Genomic DNA, 12,861 nt, shown 5'->3' on the forward strand with positions numbered 1-12,861 from the left:
ACCCCAATGTTCATTGCAGCACTATTTACAGTAGCCAGGACATGGAAGCAACCTAGATGTATATTAAGAGGTGAATGCATAAAGAAGATGTTGTACATACATACAGTGCAATATTACTCAGCCATAAAAAGGAACAAATTTGAGTCAGTGGTAGTGAGCTAGATGAACCTAGAGCCTGTTAAGTAAAAAGTGAAATTAGTCAGAGAAAAATGAATATTGTATATTAATTCATGGATATGGAATCTAGAAAAATGGTACTGATGGACATATTTGTCGGGAAGGAATGGAGACAGAGATGTGGAGAACTTGTGGACACAGCAGGGGAAGGAGAGGATGGGATGAATTGAGCAAGCGGCATTGCACTGACATATATACACTATGTGTAAAATAGATAGCAAGTGGGAAGTTATTACATAATGTAGAAGCCTAGTCTGATGCTCTGTGATGACCTGGAGAGTGGGATGTGGGGAGGAGAGGGTGGCTCTAGAGGAAGAGGGTTGGCTTCTGGATTTTGTCTTGTTTAGGAAAATCTATCCTACCCAAATAGTATGAGATTTTTCTTTAGCGTTTTTTTCTAATATTAGAGATTTATTGTCTCTGGAGGCTGAAGTTCAGAATCAACTTGTCAACAGGGCCAGTGTTCCCTTCCTGGCCTGTAGGGGAGAACCCCTCTTCGTCCCTGGCTTTCAGTGGTTTGCTGGCAGTCCTTAGGGTTTCTCTGGCTTGTAGCCTCAACATTTCAGTCTCTGACTCTGTCTTCATATGGTGTGCTCTCCTTGTGTGTCTGTCTTCGAATAGTCTTCCCTCTTTTTACTAGAGCATCAGCTTTGTTGGATTAAGAGCAGTCTGTTCCAGCATGACTTAATCTTACTTATATCTGCAAAGATCTTGTTTCCAGATGAGGCCACATTCTGAGGTGCTAGGGGTTTGGACTTCAACATATCTTTGTTTAGGAGACTGCCATTTCTGATTTCTTAATTTTCTTTCTCAGCAACCATTTTAGTCATTTTTCATCTCACTTAGTTTTTATATGACCCTAGGCATATTATATTCTGAAATCTTTAGTGTCTTTTTTCATAAAATGTGCCAATTCTAGAGACTAGGATTTAAAAAAAAAAAAAAAGTTAAACTAAAAAGCACATACAAATATAAAACATGTACAAGGCATGTAGAACAATTTTTGGCATTTGTCAGGTCTTGCTGAATGAAGTCTTCTTTTCCATTTTTTCCCCTAAACTGCTGTTTTACCTAGAAGGTCCGTTTAGTTCTATATTTATTTCTGACCAATTTAAAAGTCATCCTTATTCTGATAGTTTACAGTCTTAAGTGCTAATTACTGTGTAATTGATTGCAAGGTTATGCAAAGTTTCTTACTGATGAATCGGTGCTCTGAAAATTGTTTTAATTTTATACTTTTCATTTACTTTTAACATGCCATTACCAAAACTGCACATTGTTTTGAGAAATTTAGTCACATGAGTTTACATTTTTTAGGGCATATACTTTTGCTTTTATTTTTCAAATGTTATCATAAATAAAGTTTTATATGGTTGCTTTATTTGTGTAAGTAAACCAAAGTGTAATTGTTAACGGCTTGCTCTAGAGGGTAACAATAATGAGCATTTATCATAAATGTGCACTTTTGTGCCTAGTCCTAGATTATTGTTTCCTAGATTATTGTTTACTGTGAACCAGTATCCATCCTAAATCTTCTGAGTCATTTTAAAAGTTATCATCTGATCATGCTATGATGTGCAGCTTTATTAATTTTATTCCCTTTTGGTTTTAATTTCTTATTTTTCTATAGATGTGTATATTTTATTACATTATCGAGATTGTAAAATAATCTATGTAAGAGTTAATTTTATTTTCTAATTTTATAACCATGAAGAACCTGCTACTGTGGGTATCTAGTAGGCATTCAACAAATCCTTAATGATGAGTGAAATGCTTAAATTTGACAATATACATATTTATATGCAAATTAATTATCCTTATTGAAATCTTACTAAGAGGTACTGTAGTATATAGTCTTATATTTTTAAAATTCCTGAAAGTAAGTCCCATTTCTTCAGTAACTCATTTCTAAAAAAGTATTTGAATTAAAGGTTTTTCACAGTGATGTTTTATATATCTTTAAAGGTACTAAATGGTATTGATTTCACTGTGTGTAACTGCATATTTATGTTCAGAGAAAATCTAAGTGCTCTAATAGGCAGTAAGAATTTTTGAGATATGAATTAAGTCATTGTTCTCTTTGGTGCTATATGGCTGAAAAATGTTAAGGGCTCATACATCCTCTGCTAATCTCCTTGTTCCAAAATATTTTACTTTTGTTACCACATTAAATGTTAGGATTATTGCTTGATAGAACTAACATACTTTGAAGTTGGATAGCTATGAATACCTATAGAATTTTGTAGTTACAAACTCTGTGTTAAAACTTGTTTTTGTTTTAATTTTTTTTGTGACTCCGAGTCTGATTGTGAATAGTATCCTATTGTGAACTCTGGCCCAGTCAGAATAGTATTCCTTTGTGAACTCTGGCCTAGTCAGATACAGGTACAATGATTCCATTCATCTGACCTCTTATATGAAGAATTAAGCATTGTTAATTTTCTTCTTTTTCTTTTCTTAAACATTTTCTGGTGCTTCTTTGTTGATATTTCCTCATAACCAATTTTAACCTGAAAGAAGTGAGGCATACAGAGAGGCACCATATGTAATTGAGTATCCCAGGAATGACATTTGGAGTAGATACTGATTACTTATCTGAAAAGATTGTATGACTTTACTATTGTAGATTAATTTTACTAGTTTTGTTGTTGTTTGTGTTTTCTCATGTTGACAGGGTTGCTTTAGACACTCTTGCTGCATTGCTAAAATCAAGTAAGTTTTTAAATACTAGAAATACTAGATACTGTTTTTCTGAGTATTCTAACTGCTATTTTAAAGAAACTGGAAATGTAGATTTAGTTTACGGTTATAAAGCTTGTTCATAATAATTTAACGTCAAAGTTGATTTTATCTTTTAGTGCAATTGATTGATGTGTAACTAATGTCATTTATGTTTATTGAGCTCTAACTTGTTTATCAGTATATTTATATAATTTCTTCAAGTATACTGACTTCCTTTCTCTAAGTTACTTATATAAACATAAAGCCTTGTTAGTAGGGGAAAGTAACATGTAAATACAATATAGCATCATTTTGAAAAAGTGACCCTAACATGGCCTTGAGAACATTTACCACGAAGAATATCTTTGACAGCTATTATCTCTATATAATGTATGATTTTCAACTAGAACCTCCTTATTAGAAATTTTATTTCTACCATAAATTCAGATTTGTAACATTAAAAATGGCTAATGTAAATTTAGAGTTTATTGAATGCATTTAGAGACTAAAGCATTGTTTTTTTTTAATCTTTGAAATTGAAACATTGGAGGAAATGTGTCATACGTTGCTTTTGTAGAGTAACCATCTACTTTATGTGGATCTGTCTCTCCATGATATTCAGTATCTATATTTTAAATATTAATTTTTAAAATGTATTTTAAATATTAATTTTGTTAGCACTCCCATTCTTACTGGTTGATTAAATTAACATTGTATTTAACCATGATAACATTCAATCCTAAAGATTTATGTTGATGGCTTTTGATGTTATTTTTCCCCAAAACTGTCTATCAAGGGTGAGACCACCTTGCCCTTAAGTTTGAATTATGAGAAGAATAGTAACAAATGATTAATTGATTGAAAATCTGATAATTGATAATGATTTATTAAATTAAAAAAATAACCTTAGGTATTAGTGTTATAGCTGCTATATTCAGTTGACAGTTTTGTCCTTTAACTGTGTAGTATTCAGTTAGATTAGCTATATAGCTTTGTTTTCATGTAGATTAGCTGTATAGCTTTGTTTTCATATATGATGTGATAAACCATAGACCAAGATTAGAATACTTGGATTAATTTCAGAGATATCTGTAGCCTTGCTTTGATGTGGCCACCCTGCCTTTGTTGCTCAAGGTGTTTAAACATTAATTTTTAAATTAATACAGGCATATATTTTTGATTTAGAGTAGATTAAAATAGCCATTAAACTAAATTTTTATTAAAGCTTACTAATTTGCAGAATCACTAATGACAAAGTCACTAATTCTAAGTCAGGAAAAACTAAAACATAAATTTCAAGGGTTTATAGAAATCAGTAACCTACAATGACTGAAATGCTGATATTTTCAGTTTTGAATAATAATCTTTCCTTTATTCCCTCCCTTCTCCTTCAGAGGAGGATGGTAGGCAAACATATCTGGTCAAAAAGTAACTGACAAGTAGAATGACTCTTGATTGCAGATAGCTTTGTGCTTCTCTTAAGGGTCACTCACCGTGTGTGTGTTATGGGCAGGTTTCTTATTTGACCTTCAATGAAGAATTTAAATATTTCTCGTAAATATCATTTAGGCCTTTGGGAATTCCACTGGAAACACAGTTTGTGATAGGAGTTTCAGTGACTGTAATGTCTTTTAAGAGAATCATTCTTTTAAGCCATTATGATAGTAATATCTTTTAAGTATTGTTGGTGATACTAAAAGCTAGTAAGCTAAAGGCTTATATATTCCAACTGGTGTAAACAAAATATATATATATGTGTGTGTATATTTGTTTAAAATACATGAAACTATTGTTAGAACTATTTGAAGTTTTTATAGATCGCCACCCAGCACCACATGGGTGTGCCAGTGATGAGTGCAAGAGAATGTGAAATACCAACTCACCTGAGGTTGTTTAGTTAGAAATACCAGTCTCTTCCTCGTCTATGTTTACCTATAAAATGCCAGGCTCATGGCATGGACATTAAGATAATGCGGCAGTAAGGCTGTGCTGCTTTTAGTTGCCTACAATACTAGTTTTAAATGTGCTAATACACACGTAAAACATAGGTAAAGACCCTGAGCTCAGCAAACTTCTTAACGCCCTCTTAGACATTATGTTCTGATATTAGAGAGCTGGGAGAAACTCACGGGGGTAGGTAGGGGTGCTTTCTTATGTGAAAGGTCTTTAATACCTCTGTTGTGTGTTTGGAAGAGCTAGTTTGCTTTGCCTGATAGCTACACCTTAGCAAAACTAGTTCTTCTAGACACAAAATAGATGTGCCTGCTTACAAAGGTAATTTCACACAAAGATTGTAATGGAAGTTGCGATAATGATAGTGGCTTTTAAGAAGATCATAGTCACAACTAGTAAGTTAAAGGCTTATATATTCCTTTTGGTGTAATCAAAGTTATGTATTAATAGGTTTTAAAATATATGAAAGTTTCATTAGTATTAACATTTGGAAAGATACAACCTTAATTGTATTAAAGATATTTTGATATTTATTTACCTCAAAACAATAGATAGGCAGATTTCTGGAAAATTGTACTTTGCTATCTGGAACTTGTCATATTTATTTTGCTACCTAAAAAATATTTAAATATGTGGTTGCCATAGTTTTTCTTGGAAAAAAGGAATTATAAGAACTAATTACAATATTATGGTTATGTTTTCAATTTGACTTTATCAGTGTCTCTTATTATTTTAAAAATTTTCTTTTTCAATTTTCTTTTGTTAAAGAAACTAATGCCAGGAGAGCTGTAGACAGAGGATATGTCCAAGTCCTTTTAACAATTTATGTAGATTGGCACCGCCATGATAATCGGCATAGAAACATGCTCATTCGAAAAGGAATTTTACAGAGTTTAAAAAGTGTTACGAACATCAAGTTGGGAAGAAAAGCATTTATTGATGCCAATGGGATGAAAATTCTTTATAACACTTCGCAAGTAAGTTTTTAATTTTCTTCCTGTTATTATGATTATCTATTAATGATAGGATTTGGTTCTTAAGAAAACTTAGTATTTCTACAAGTACATAGTATGATAAATATATTTAAAATATTTGAAAACCAAAAGGCACAATCATTTCTCACATGTGACCTTATACTAAGTTTGAGAAAGTACTTAGTGTATATCTCTGCAAGATGAGATTTTTTTCCCCCGTAGATAGAAGGAAGATGTATAAATCTCTTCCCTGGGCAGGAATGGATTCCATATAGCCATGTTTTCTAAGGTGTGCTGTTACCTACACTCAGTTTTCTATGTTCCTTTCATAAATATTCATTAATCCTTTATGACTGGTAAGGGAGATATGTTAGCTGTGAGTGTTCTCTGTGTCTTTTTTTCTGGAGAGGATACTTTTAAATAATGAAGGTACAAAAGTGAAATTTGGAGTTAGGGATTCTGGTTCTGCCAGCCATTGTACACATAAACCTTCTCAACAGTATTCTAGGTTCTGTAGAGGGCACTCGATGATGGGGAGTGGGGATGTTGCAAAGTAACTCTTTTATTTTTATAAGACTAGTTATTAGAATGAAATCTGTCTTCTTGAAAATTCAAGCCAGTCGTCTTGATTGTGCCCTCTTGGTCTTACACACGACAACTAATCTTTTTGTGGGAGTAGTTAAGATATGTGAATGCACACTTTATGTTAACTCAGCTTTTTCTATTGTAGATCAGTCATATGCACTTATTTTTTTACTATTCCTAAAATAGACAGTATATGAGGAGAGATTGGGTGATGGTTTATGCCACTTCACATTTCTGAGTCTTAGTTTTTCAGCTGTTTTGACAGGTCAGATGTGAAGATTTCTGTTGAAAATTGCACAGGTTATCAAAGTGCCATTTAAAGCCATCTAAGTGTCAATTGTCAATAGTAACAGTGTTATATGAAATAGTTTCAAATGTCCTATTCAAGAGCCCTTCTTAAGATTAGATACCAAGATAGTAAATTAAATTCTTAAAACTTTAAATTGTGATGTTCAGGCTATTCTTTTCAAAGTTGAACAGCTAATTTATTAGAGGTGGTATTGCATGATAACTGATAGAATTCTGAGAAAGGCTCAGCTAAATTCACATTCCTTTTTATTTCTTACACTTTCCTTAATTTGTGAATTTTTCTCTTTTTTTCTTTATCCATTAAATTTTTATTTTATGTCCTAGGCTTGCTAAAATGCTCCCTAAATCACTCATAGGTATTAGTGCTTTGGTGACTTCTGGAACCAAACATGGTACTGATTTCTGTTAAATTAAGATGTGTGAGGAAAATTGCTGCCAAATTTGCCATATGAGGTTCTTACAAAGAGATATTTCAAATTAGTCAAATCTACTTTATAATTACGTTAAAAATATTGGGTTTTGTGATGTTTGCCTTCTGAAAAGTATTAACACATTATTTTCTGAAGTAGTATAAAATTGTTCCACTTATTCACCAAAGGCACATTATCTTTTTTTTTTTTCTTTTCTTATAAAACAGGAATGTTTGGCAGTAAGGACCCTTGATCCTCTTGTCAACACCTCCAGTCTGATAATGAGGAAATGCTTTCCTAAAAATCGCCTGCCACTCCCAACGATTAAAAGTTCTTTCCATTTCCAGTTACCTGTTATTCCTGTGACTGGACCTGTGGCCCAGCTCTACAGTTTACCTCCTGAAGGTAGGACCACATGCTTCTTGCTGGCTTCCCGTGGTTATTGGAATTGTGTGACTTTATCTATTTTTGCTTTTGTTCATCTCCCTAGCCAAAGAAGGCTTTAATGAACATGATATGCTTTCAAATTACTTTTTAGTTAATAAATATTTCTTCAAATATAAGAAATTAAGGTTGAGTGATTAAGGGAAGGAATGTGGGATATGCTACATATGTGTTAATGTGAATTGTGAAAAACTGTCAGCACCACGTAGAAACAGTATTTGATAGCTTATATACATTTTCAAAATATGACTGTATAAACATTCTTATAAATGTTTAGGTAATTATATTTGAGCGTACATTTGTAGCTTTTTAATGAACTTCATTTTTTAAAAGTTAAAATGCCTAATCACTAAACGAATTACTGTTTATGTTCAACAAAACTTGCACCATCACTTCAGTTCAGTTCAGTTGCTCAGTTGTGTCCGACTCTTTACTATGAACCGCAGCACGCCAGGCCTCCCTGTCCATCACCAGCTCCTGTAGTTTACCCAAATTAATGTCCATTGAGTCCATGATGCCATCTAACCATCTCATCCTCTGTCGTCCCCTTCTCCTCCTGCCTTCAATCTTTCCCAGCATCAGGCTCTTTTCAAATGAGTCAGCTCTTTGCAGCAGGTGGCCAAAATATTGGAATTTCAGCTTCATCTTCAGTCCTTCCAATGAATACTCGGGACTGATTTCCTATGGACTGGTTGGATCTCCTTGCAGTCCAAAGGACTCTCAAGAGTCTTCTCCCAACACCACAGTTCAAAAGCATCAATTCTTCTGCGCTCAACTTTACCTGATAGAAAATACAAAATTATTATAAATGGAATCTTTGTTATTTTGGTACAATACTGTGTACAAAGCAAAGAAAGTAAGAGATTACACATCTTAATGTGAGGACAAAAAAGCAGAATTTTTTTGATAAGAGCTAGCAAATTAAAAAGAGAAAGTAATCTAGGCTATTAAGATTTCTAAAGTACTTCCTTGATAGTTGATCACTTTTTTTTTAAAAAAAGATCTTTTATTTATAATTAAGAGCAATTCTTTGAAGTAAGTGATTTAAGAGAATTTTTAAGTAAATTTAGTTTTTTTATTGTTGATATATCACAGAGTATACTCTTATGATTTCATTTCTAAAGTAGTTATTAAAGTAGTTTAGTCTACACAGAATATCAAAATGGATTATTTACAAACTTCCTTTAAAAGGTATAGAAGTCTAATACTAAGTCTGGGACTTGATTAAAGATAGCTAAGTGAAAGTAGTGATCTAATTCCATTCCATTCTTATTCCATTTAAAATTACCAACAGACTTTATAAATAGAGGAAAAAAAAACTGTACTGAATCTGAAAACTTGATAAAAGGAGCATTCTCATGGAATAAACATAGGATGTGCAGCAAACGTGGTGGAGAAAAGAATAGATTAAAGAAGAGTGTCAGCTCTAATTCACCCTTCTATGAAATGCAGTATCTCTGGCTTTGGATTGAAGGTCAGACTGATGTATCACTGAAGTAGAGATGGTTACTTGTATCAACTAACAAGCCTTCAGGAAGAAGATGTGAGAGAAGGGTTCTAATGACACTTGCATAGACATACGGAAACACAATTTTTCTCCTCATCACTTTCTGACATATCAGGCTTCATTACATTTGTCAGTTTTCATTATTTTTTAATCTTCCTCAGTTAGACTGTAAATTCCATGAAGATAAAACTGTTGTTTTTTCCTTCACTTTATCCTCAGCATCCATTAGATTGCATGAGACATAATGAATGTGCATTTAACATTTGTTAGTGAATGAATTGAACTGGCCACAAGACTTATTCTCTTGAACATTTAATGCCAAAAGATAGTGAAGCAGCCTCATTCCTTGGAGATTTGAAAGAAAAGAGTTCTTACTTAAGATTTCTGAATGCTTATTAGTTGCCACTTATATGTAAAGGTGACATATTCTTAGATATGCAAGGGTACAGAAGCATATTGCCCAGGTCCCTTCCTGAAGTAATTACATGAAATATTACTCCAGTCAGGCTAGTGATGAATTAAGAAATCAGGCTTGCAGAAGACATGGTAGTAGAGTAATTGTATTTAACTTTGCAAATTGTTAAATTATGTAATACTAAATAGTTGTTCTACTGTTATTTTGAAATATATCAACTAATTTTTGATGAAAGATAATATATAGCTGTCACAAACTGGGTCTTTTAATAATTTATATTCGTATATATTTATCAATATTATAATAATTGCTATATTTATAAAATGGTAATTATAGAAATAGTGGCCCAGATATGTGTTTTAAAATGTAAAAGTAACATCTAGAACAGAGATCTATAGACGAGGATCTACTGAGCCATAGGTATCCATGGTTCTTAGTTTCTAGACTAAGTCCAGTTGTAGACTGAGTTCCTAGTTGAGAGACTAAGAACCCTTTGAAATTCTATATAAAATTATGTGTATGTTTTTCTTGGAAAAAATTCTTGAAGCACGGCTATAGAAAATCAGGAAGACTTCAAAGATGTACAAAATCCTGAGAATGCTGAATGCAAAGCAAGAACAAGCAAATCAGTTTCAGTAATAAGATATCTAAATGGATAAAATATTCCCAGTAAAAAAAGAGCCCCCCTGATTGGGTTAAAAACAAAATTTAAGTAGCGGATAGATCCTGGAATGGGTTAAAAACAAAATTTAAGTAGCGGATAGATCCTGGAAACTCTTGAAATAGTAAGATTGAACTCTTAAACCGATTGGCAACTGTGTATCTGTTATTCCCAGCTCAAAACAGGTAAGGAAGACATTACTACCCTACAATATATACATAGAGAACAAAATGTTTAAAACAAGATAGCAAATACGATTTTATGCAAAGTAGATAATAACGTGTGGCAAATACTAAAACAAAGATAGATAAAGCTATAATTATTGCTATAAACACAGCATTAGTGAGTGATTTTAATGTGCCTTAAATTCTTGGTAAGTTATATAGAGGAGAGCCAGTCGATCTAAGTGGATGCTAAAGATACCTCCTGTTAATACATTTGAAAATATATTTGAAATGGACAATATTTTATGGAAATATAAAAAACTAAAATTGACTTGGGCTTCCCTGGTAGCCCAGTTGGTAAAGAATCCTCCTGCAATGCAGGAGACCCCAGTTTGATTCCTGGGTCGGGAAGATCCTCCGGAGAAGGGAGGGATAGGCTACCCACTCTAGTATTCTTGGGCTTCTCTTGTGGCTCAGCTGATAAAGAATCCGCCTGCAATGTGGGAGACCTGGGTTCAATTCCTGGGTTGGGAAGATCCCCTGGAGAAGGGAAAGGCTACCCATTCCAATATTCTGGCCTGGAGAATTCCATTGACTGTGTAGTCCATGGGGTTGCAGAGAGTTGGACACGACTGAGCGACTTTCACTCAAAATTGACTTACATAGTAGAAAACCTGCAACTGAGTATGCAATCAAGTTGTCTTCAGTGAAGATATCAAATAGTAGGTTATTTCTCTCAACCTTCAAGAAATTTTCCTATACTTGATTTTTCCAGAGCATGGGAAATAAAGAGAAGTTTAGAAACTAGTATGATGCTGAAATCAAAACCTGAAACAATTTACAGCTCATTGTTACTAATGAAGATAAATATAAAAATCTAAAACATTAGCAAATTGAATTGAGCAGCATTTTGAGATATAAGACACTTTGACAACGTAAGGATTATTTTAGAAAGTAAGTTTATTGTAATATTAAGACTTTAATGAAAATTTATCAATATGTCAAAGAAAGAAAAACAGTGATTATCTTAATAAATGCCATGAAAGGGGTTGATAAAAATTATTATTAGTTCCAGATTAAATCTCTTAACAAATCAAGGAATATTTTCCAAGTGGCTGAGTATTATTTAACTCAGATCAGTAACCAACATCACAAATAGTTATGAAGTGTTAGAGTAAGCCTCTCTCAACCATTATTAGTTAACATTGTTTTGAAAGCTCTAGTGAGATCAGTAAGACAGGGAAAGGAAAGATACTAATCATTAAAAGAGTGAGATAAAAGTTATATCAGTGTCTGAGGAAGATGTTGCTGTTTATGTAGAAAATCAAAACAAATCAATTATAAAATGTATCTTAGACCAAATAAAAGTTCAGTGAAGTACTATTTACAAGATAAGTGAATAAAATTCACTAGCCTTCCTCTGGGTGCATGTGTATGTTTATTTGTGTATGAATTTGATAAACATACGCTCACAATAACCATTAGAAAACACAAAGAGAAAGATCACATTTTTTTTTTTTGAAAGATCACATTTTTAAGAGCAATAGGACCAACAAAATAAATCCTATTGGAACATACATTCCAAAACCTTATGGCAAGTGCTGACTCATACCTTTTAATTATTATACCATACAGATATTGTGTAATTTACCTAACTGATTTCCTATTGATAGCCATTTTAGTTCTTTTTCCCCTGTATCTTTGTCTTTACTATAAATGAGCCAAGAACATTTTGAAAATTAACAAGGGTGATTTACATTCCCTGCTTTTAGTTGTGAGATTAAGTTATTAATGTAATCATTGATTTTTAGTGCTGATGGAATAAAAATAGATCATTGGAATAGAAAATAAGGTCTTAGATACTCTAAGCTATATGGCATTTCACATCTGGAGTATGAAACCAAGGGAAAATACCTATAAAGGAAGATATTTGACAGGTTTGATTAAAAATTAAAAACATATTTTCTCTCTGATGCTGAACTGCATTTTCCCTTCTTCCTATCCAAGGAGTTGTCTTTCTTGTTTGCAGTAGGATTTTCTGAAGTCAGTTCCTTCTTTTTTCCTAACAATTCTTTTTCCAAATATCATTTCCTCTGTTTATCTGGGACTAACTGCTGTTAATACATTGACATAAATAGACCCAGTTACCGTATGCAATATAAATAGTACTTTTTTCAGTCTTATTTCCAAAAGCATTTAGAGTGATATGGTAACTATATTAGTTGGGATAGACTGAGCTGCTGTTTACAGTGACCCAGTATAGTACCCTCGTCGCTTGAGCAACAGTAGTAATAAAGGACATTTTTATAGCATATACTATTCGCCTGGCACATTACATGAATTAACTCCTTTAACTCTCCCAACAATACTATGCATGGGTATCTCCATTTTATAGATGAGGACAGTGAAAGGGAAAGTGTTAGTCTTAGACAAAAATAACTTATGTAACTTGTTCAAGGTCATGTAGTTAGTAAATGGAGGAGTCAAGATTTGAATTAGGTATTCTGTCTCCAGAGCCCATTTACTATATTGCCATGAAAT

At 32.8% G+C, this 12,861-nt stretch overlaps 1 protein-coding gene across 6 annotated transcripts in view; it reads left to right on the forward strand.

Moving 5' to 3' along the window:
- Positions 1-12,861, forward strand: part of AGTPBP1 (ATP/GTP binding carboxypeptidase 1) — a 205,940-nt gene that overhangs the window by 73,463 nt on the left and 119,616 nt on the right. For 5 of the 6 annotated variants that reach the window (XM_070459534.1, XM_070459537.1, XM_070459536.1 and 2 more), the window contains 4 exons: positions 2,852-2,889; positions 5,620-5,828; positions 7,357-7,534; positions 8,868-9,047. In XM_070459534.1, coding sequence (XP_070315635.1) covers positions 2,852-2,889; positions 5,620-5,828; positions 7,357-7,534; positions 8,868-9,047 — 605 coding nt within the window. The remainder of the gene's footprint in view (positions 1-2,851; positions 2,890-5,619; positions 5,829-7,356; positions 7,535-8,867; positions 9,048-12,861) is intronic. The other variant, XM_070459538.1, reaches the window with a different exon arrangement.

Source organism: Odocoileus virginianus, chromosome 31 (genome assembly GCF_023699985.2).
Source record: "Odocoileus virginianus isolate 20LAN1187 ecotype Illinois chromosome 31, Ovbor_1.2, whole genome shotgun sequence".
In the NCBI taxonomy this organism is placed as follows: Eukaryota; Metazoa; Chordata; class Mammalia; order Artiodactyla; family Cervidae; genus Odocoileus; species Odocoileus virginianus.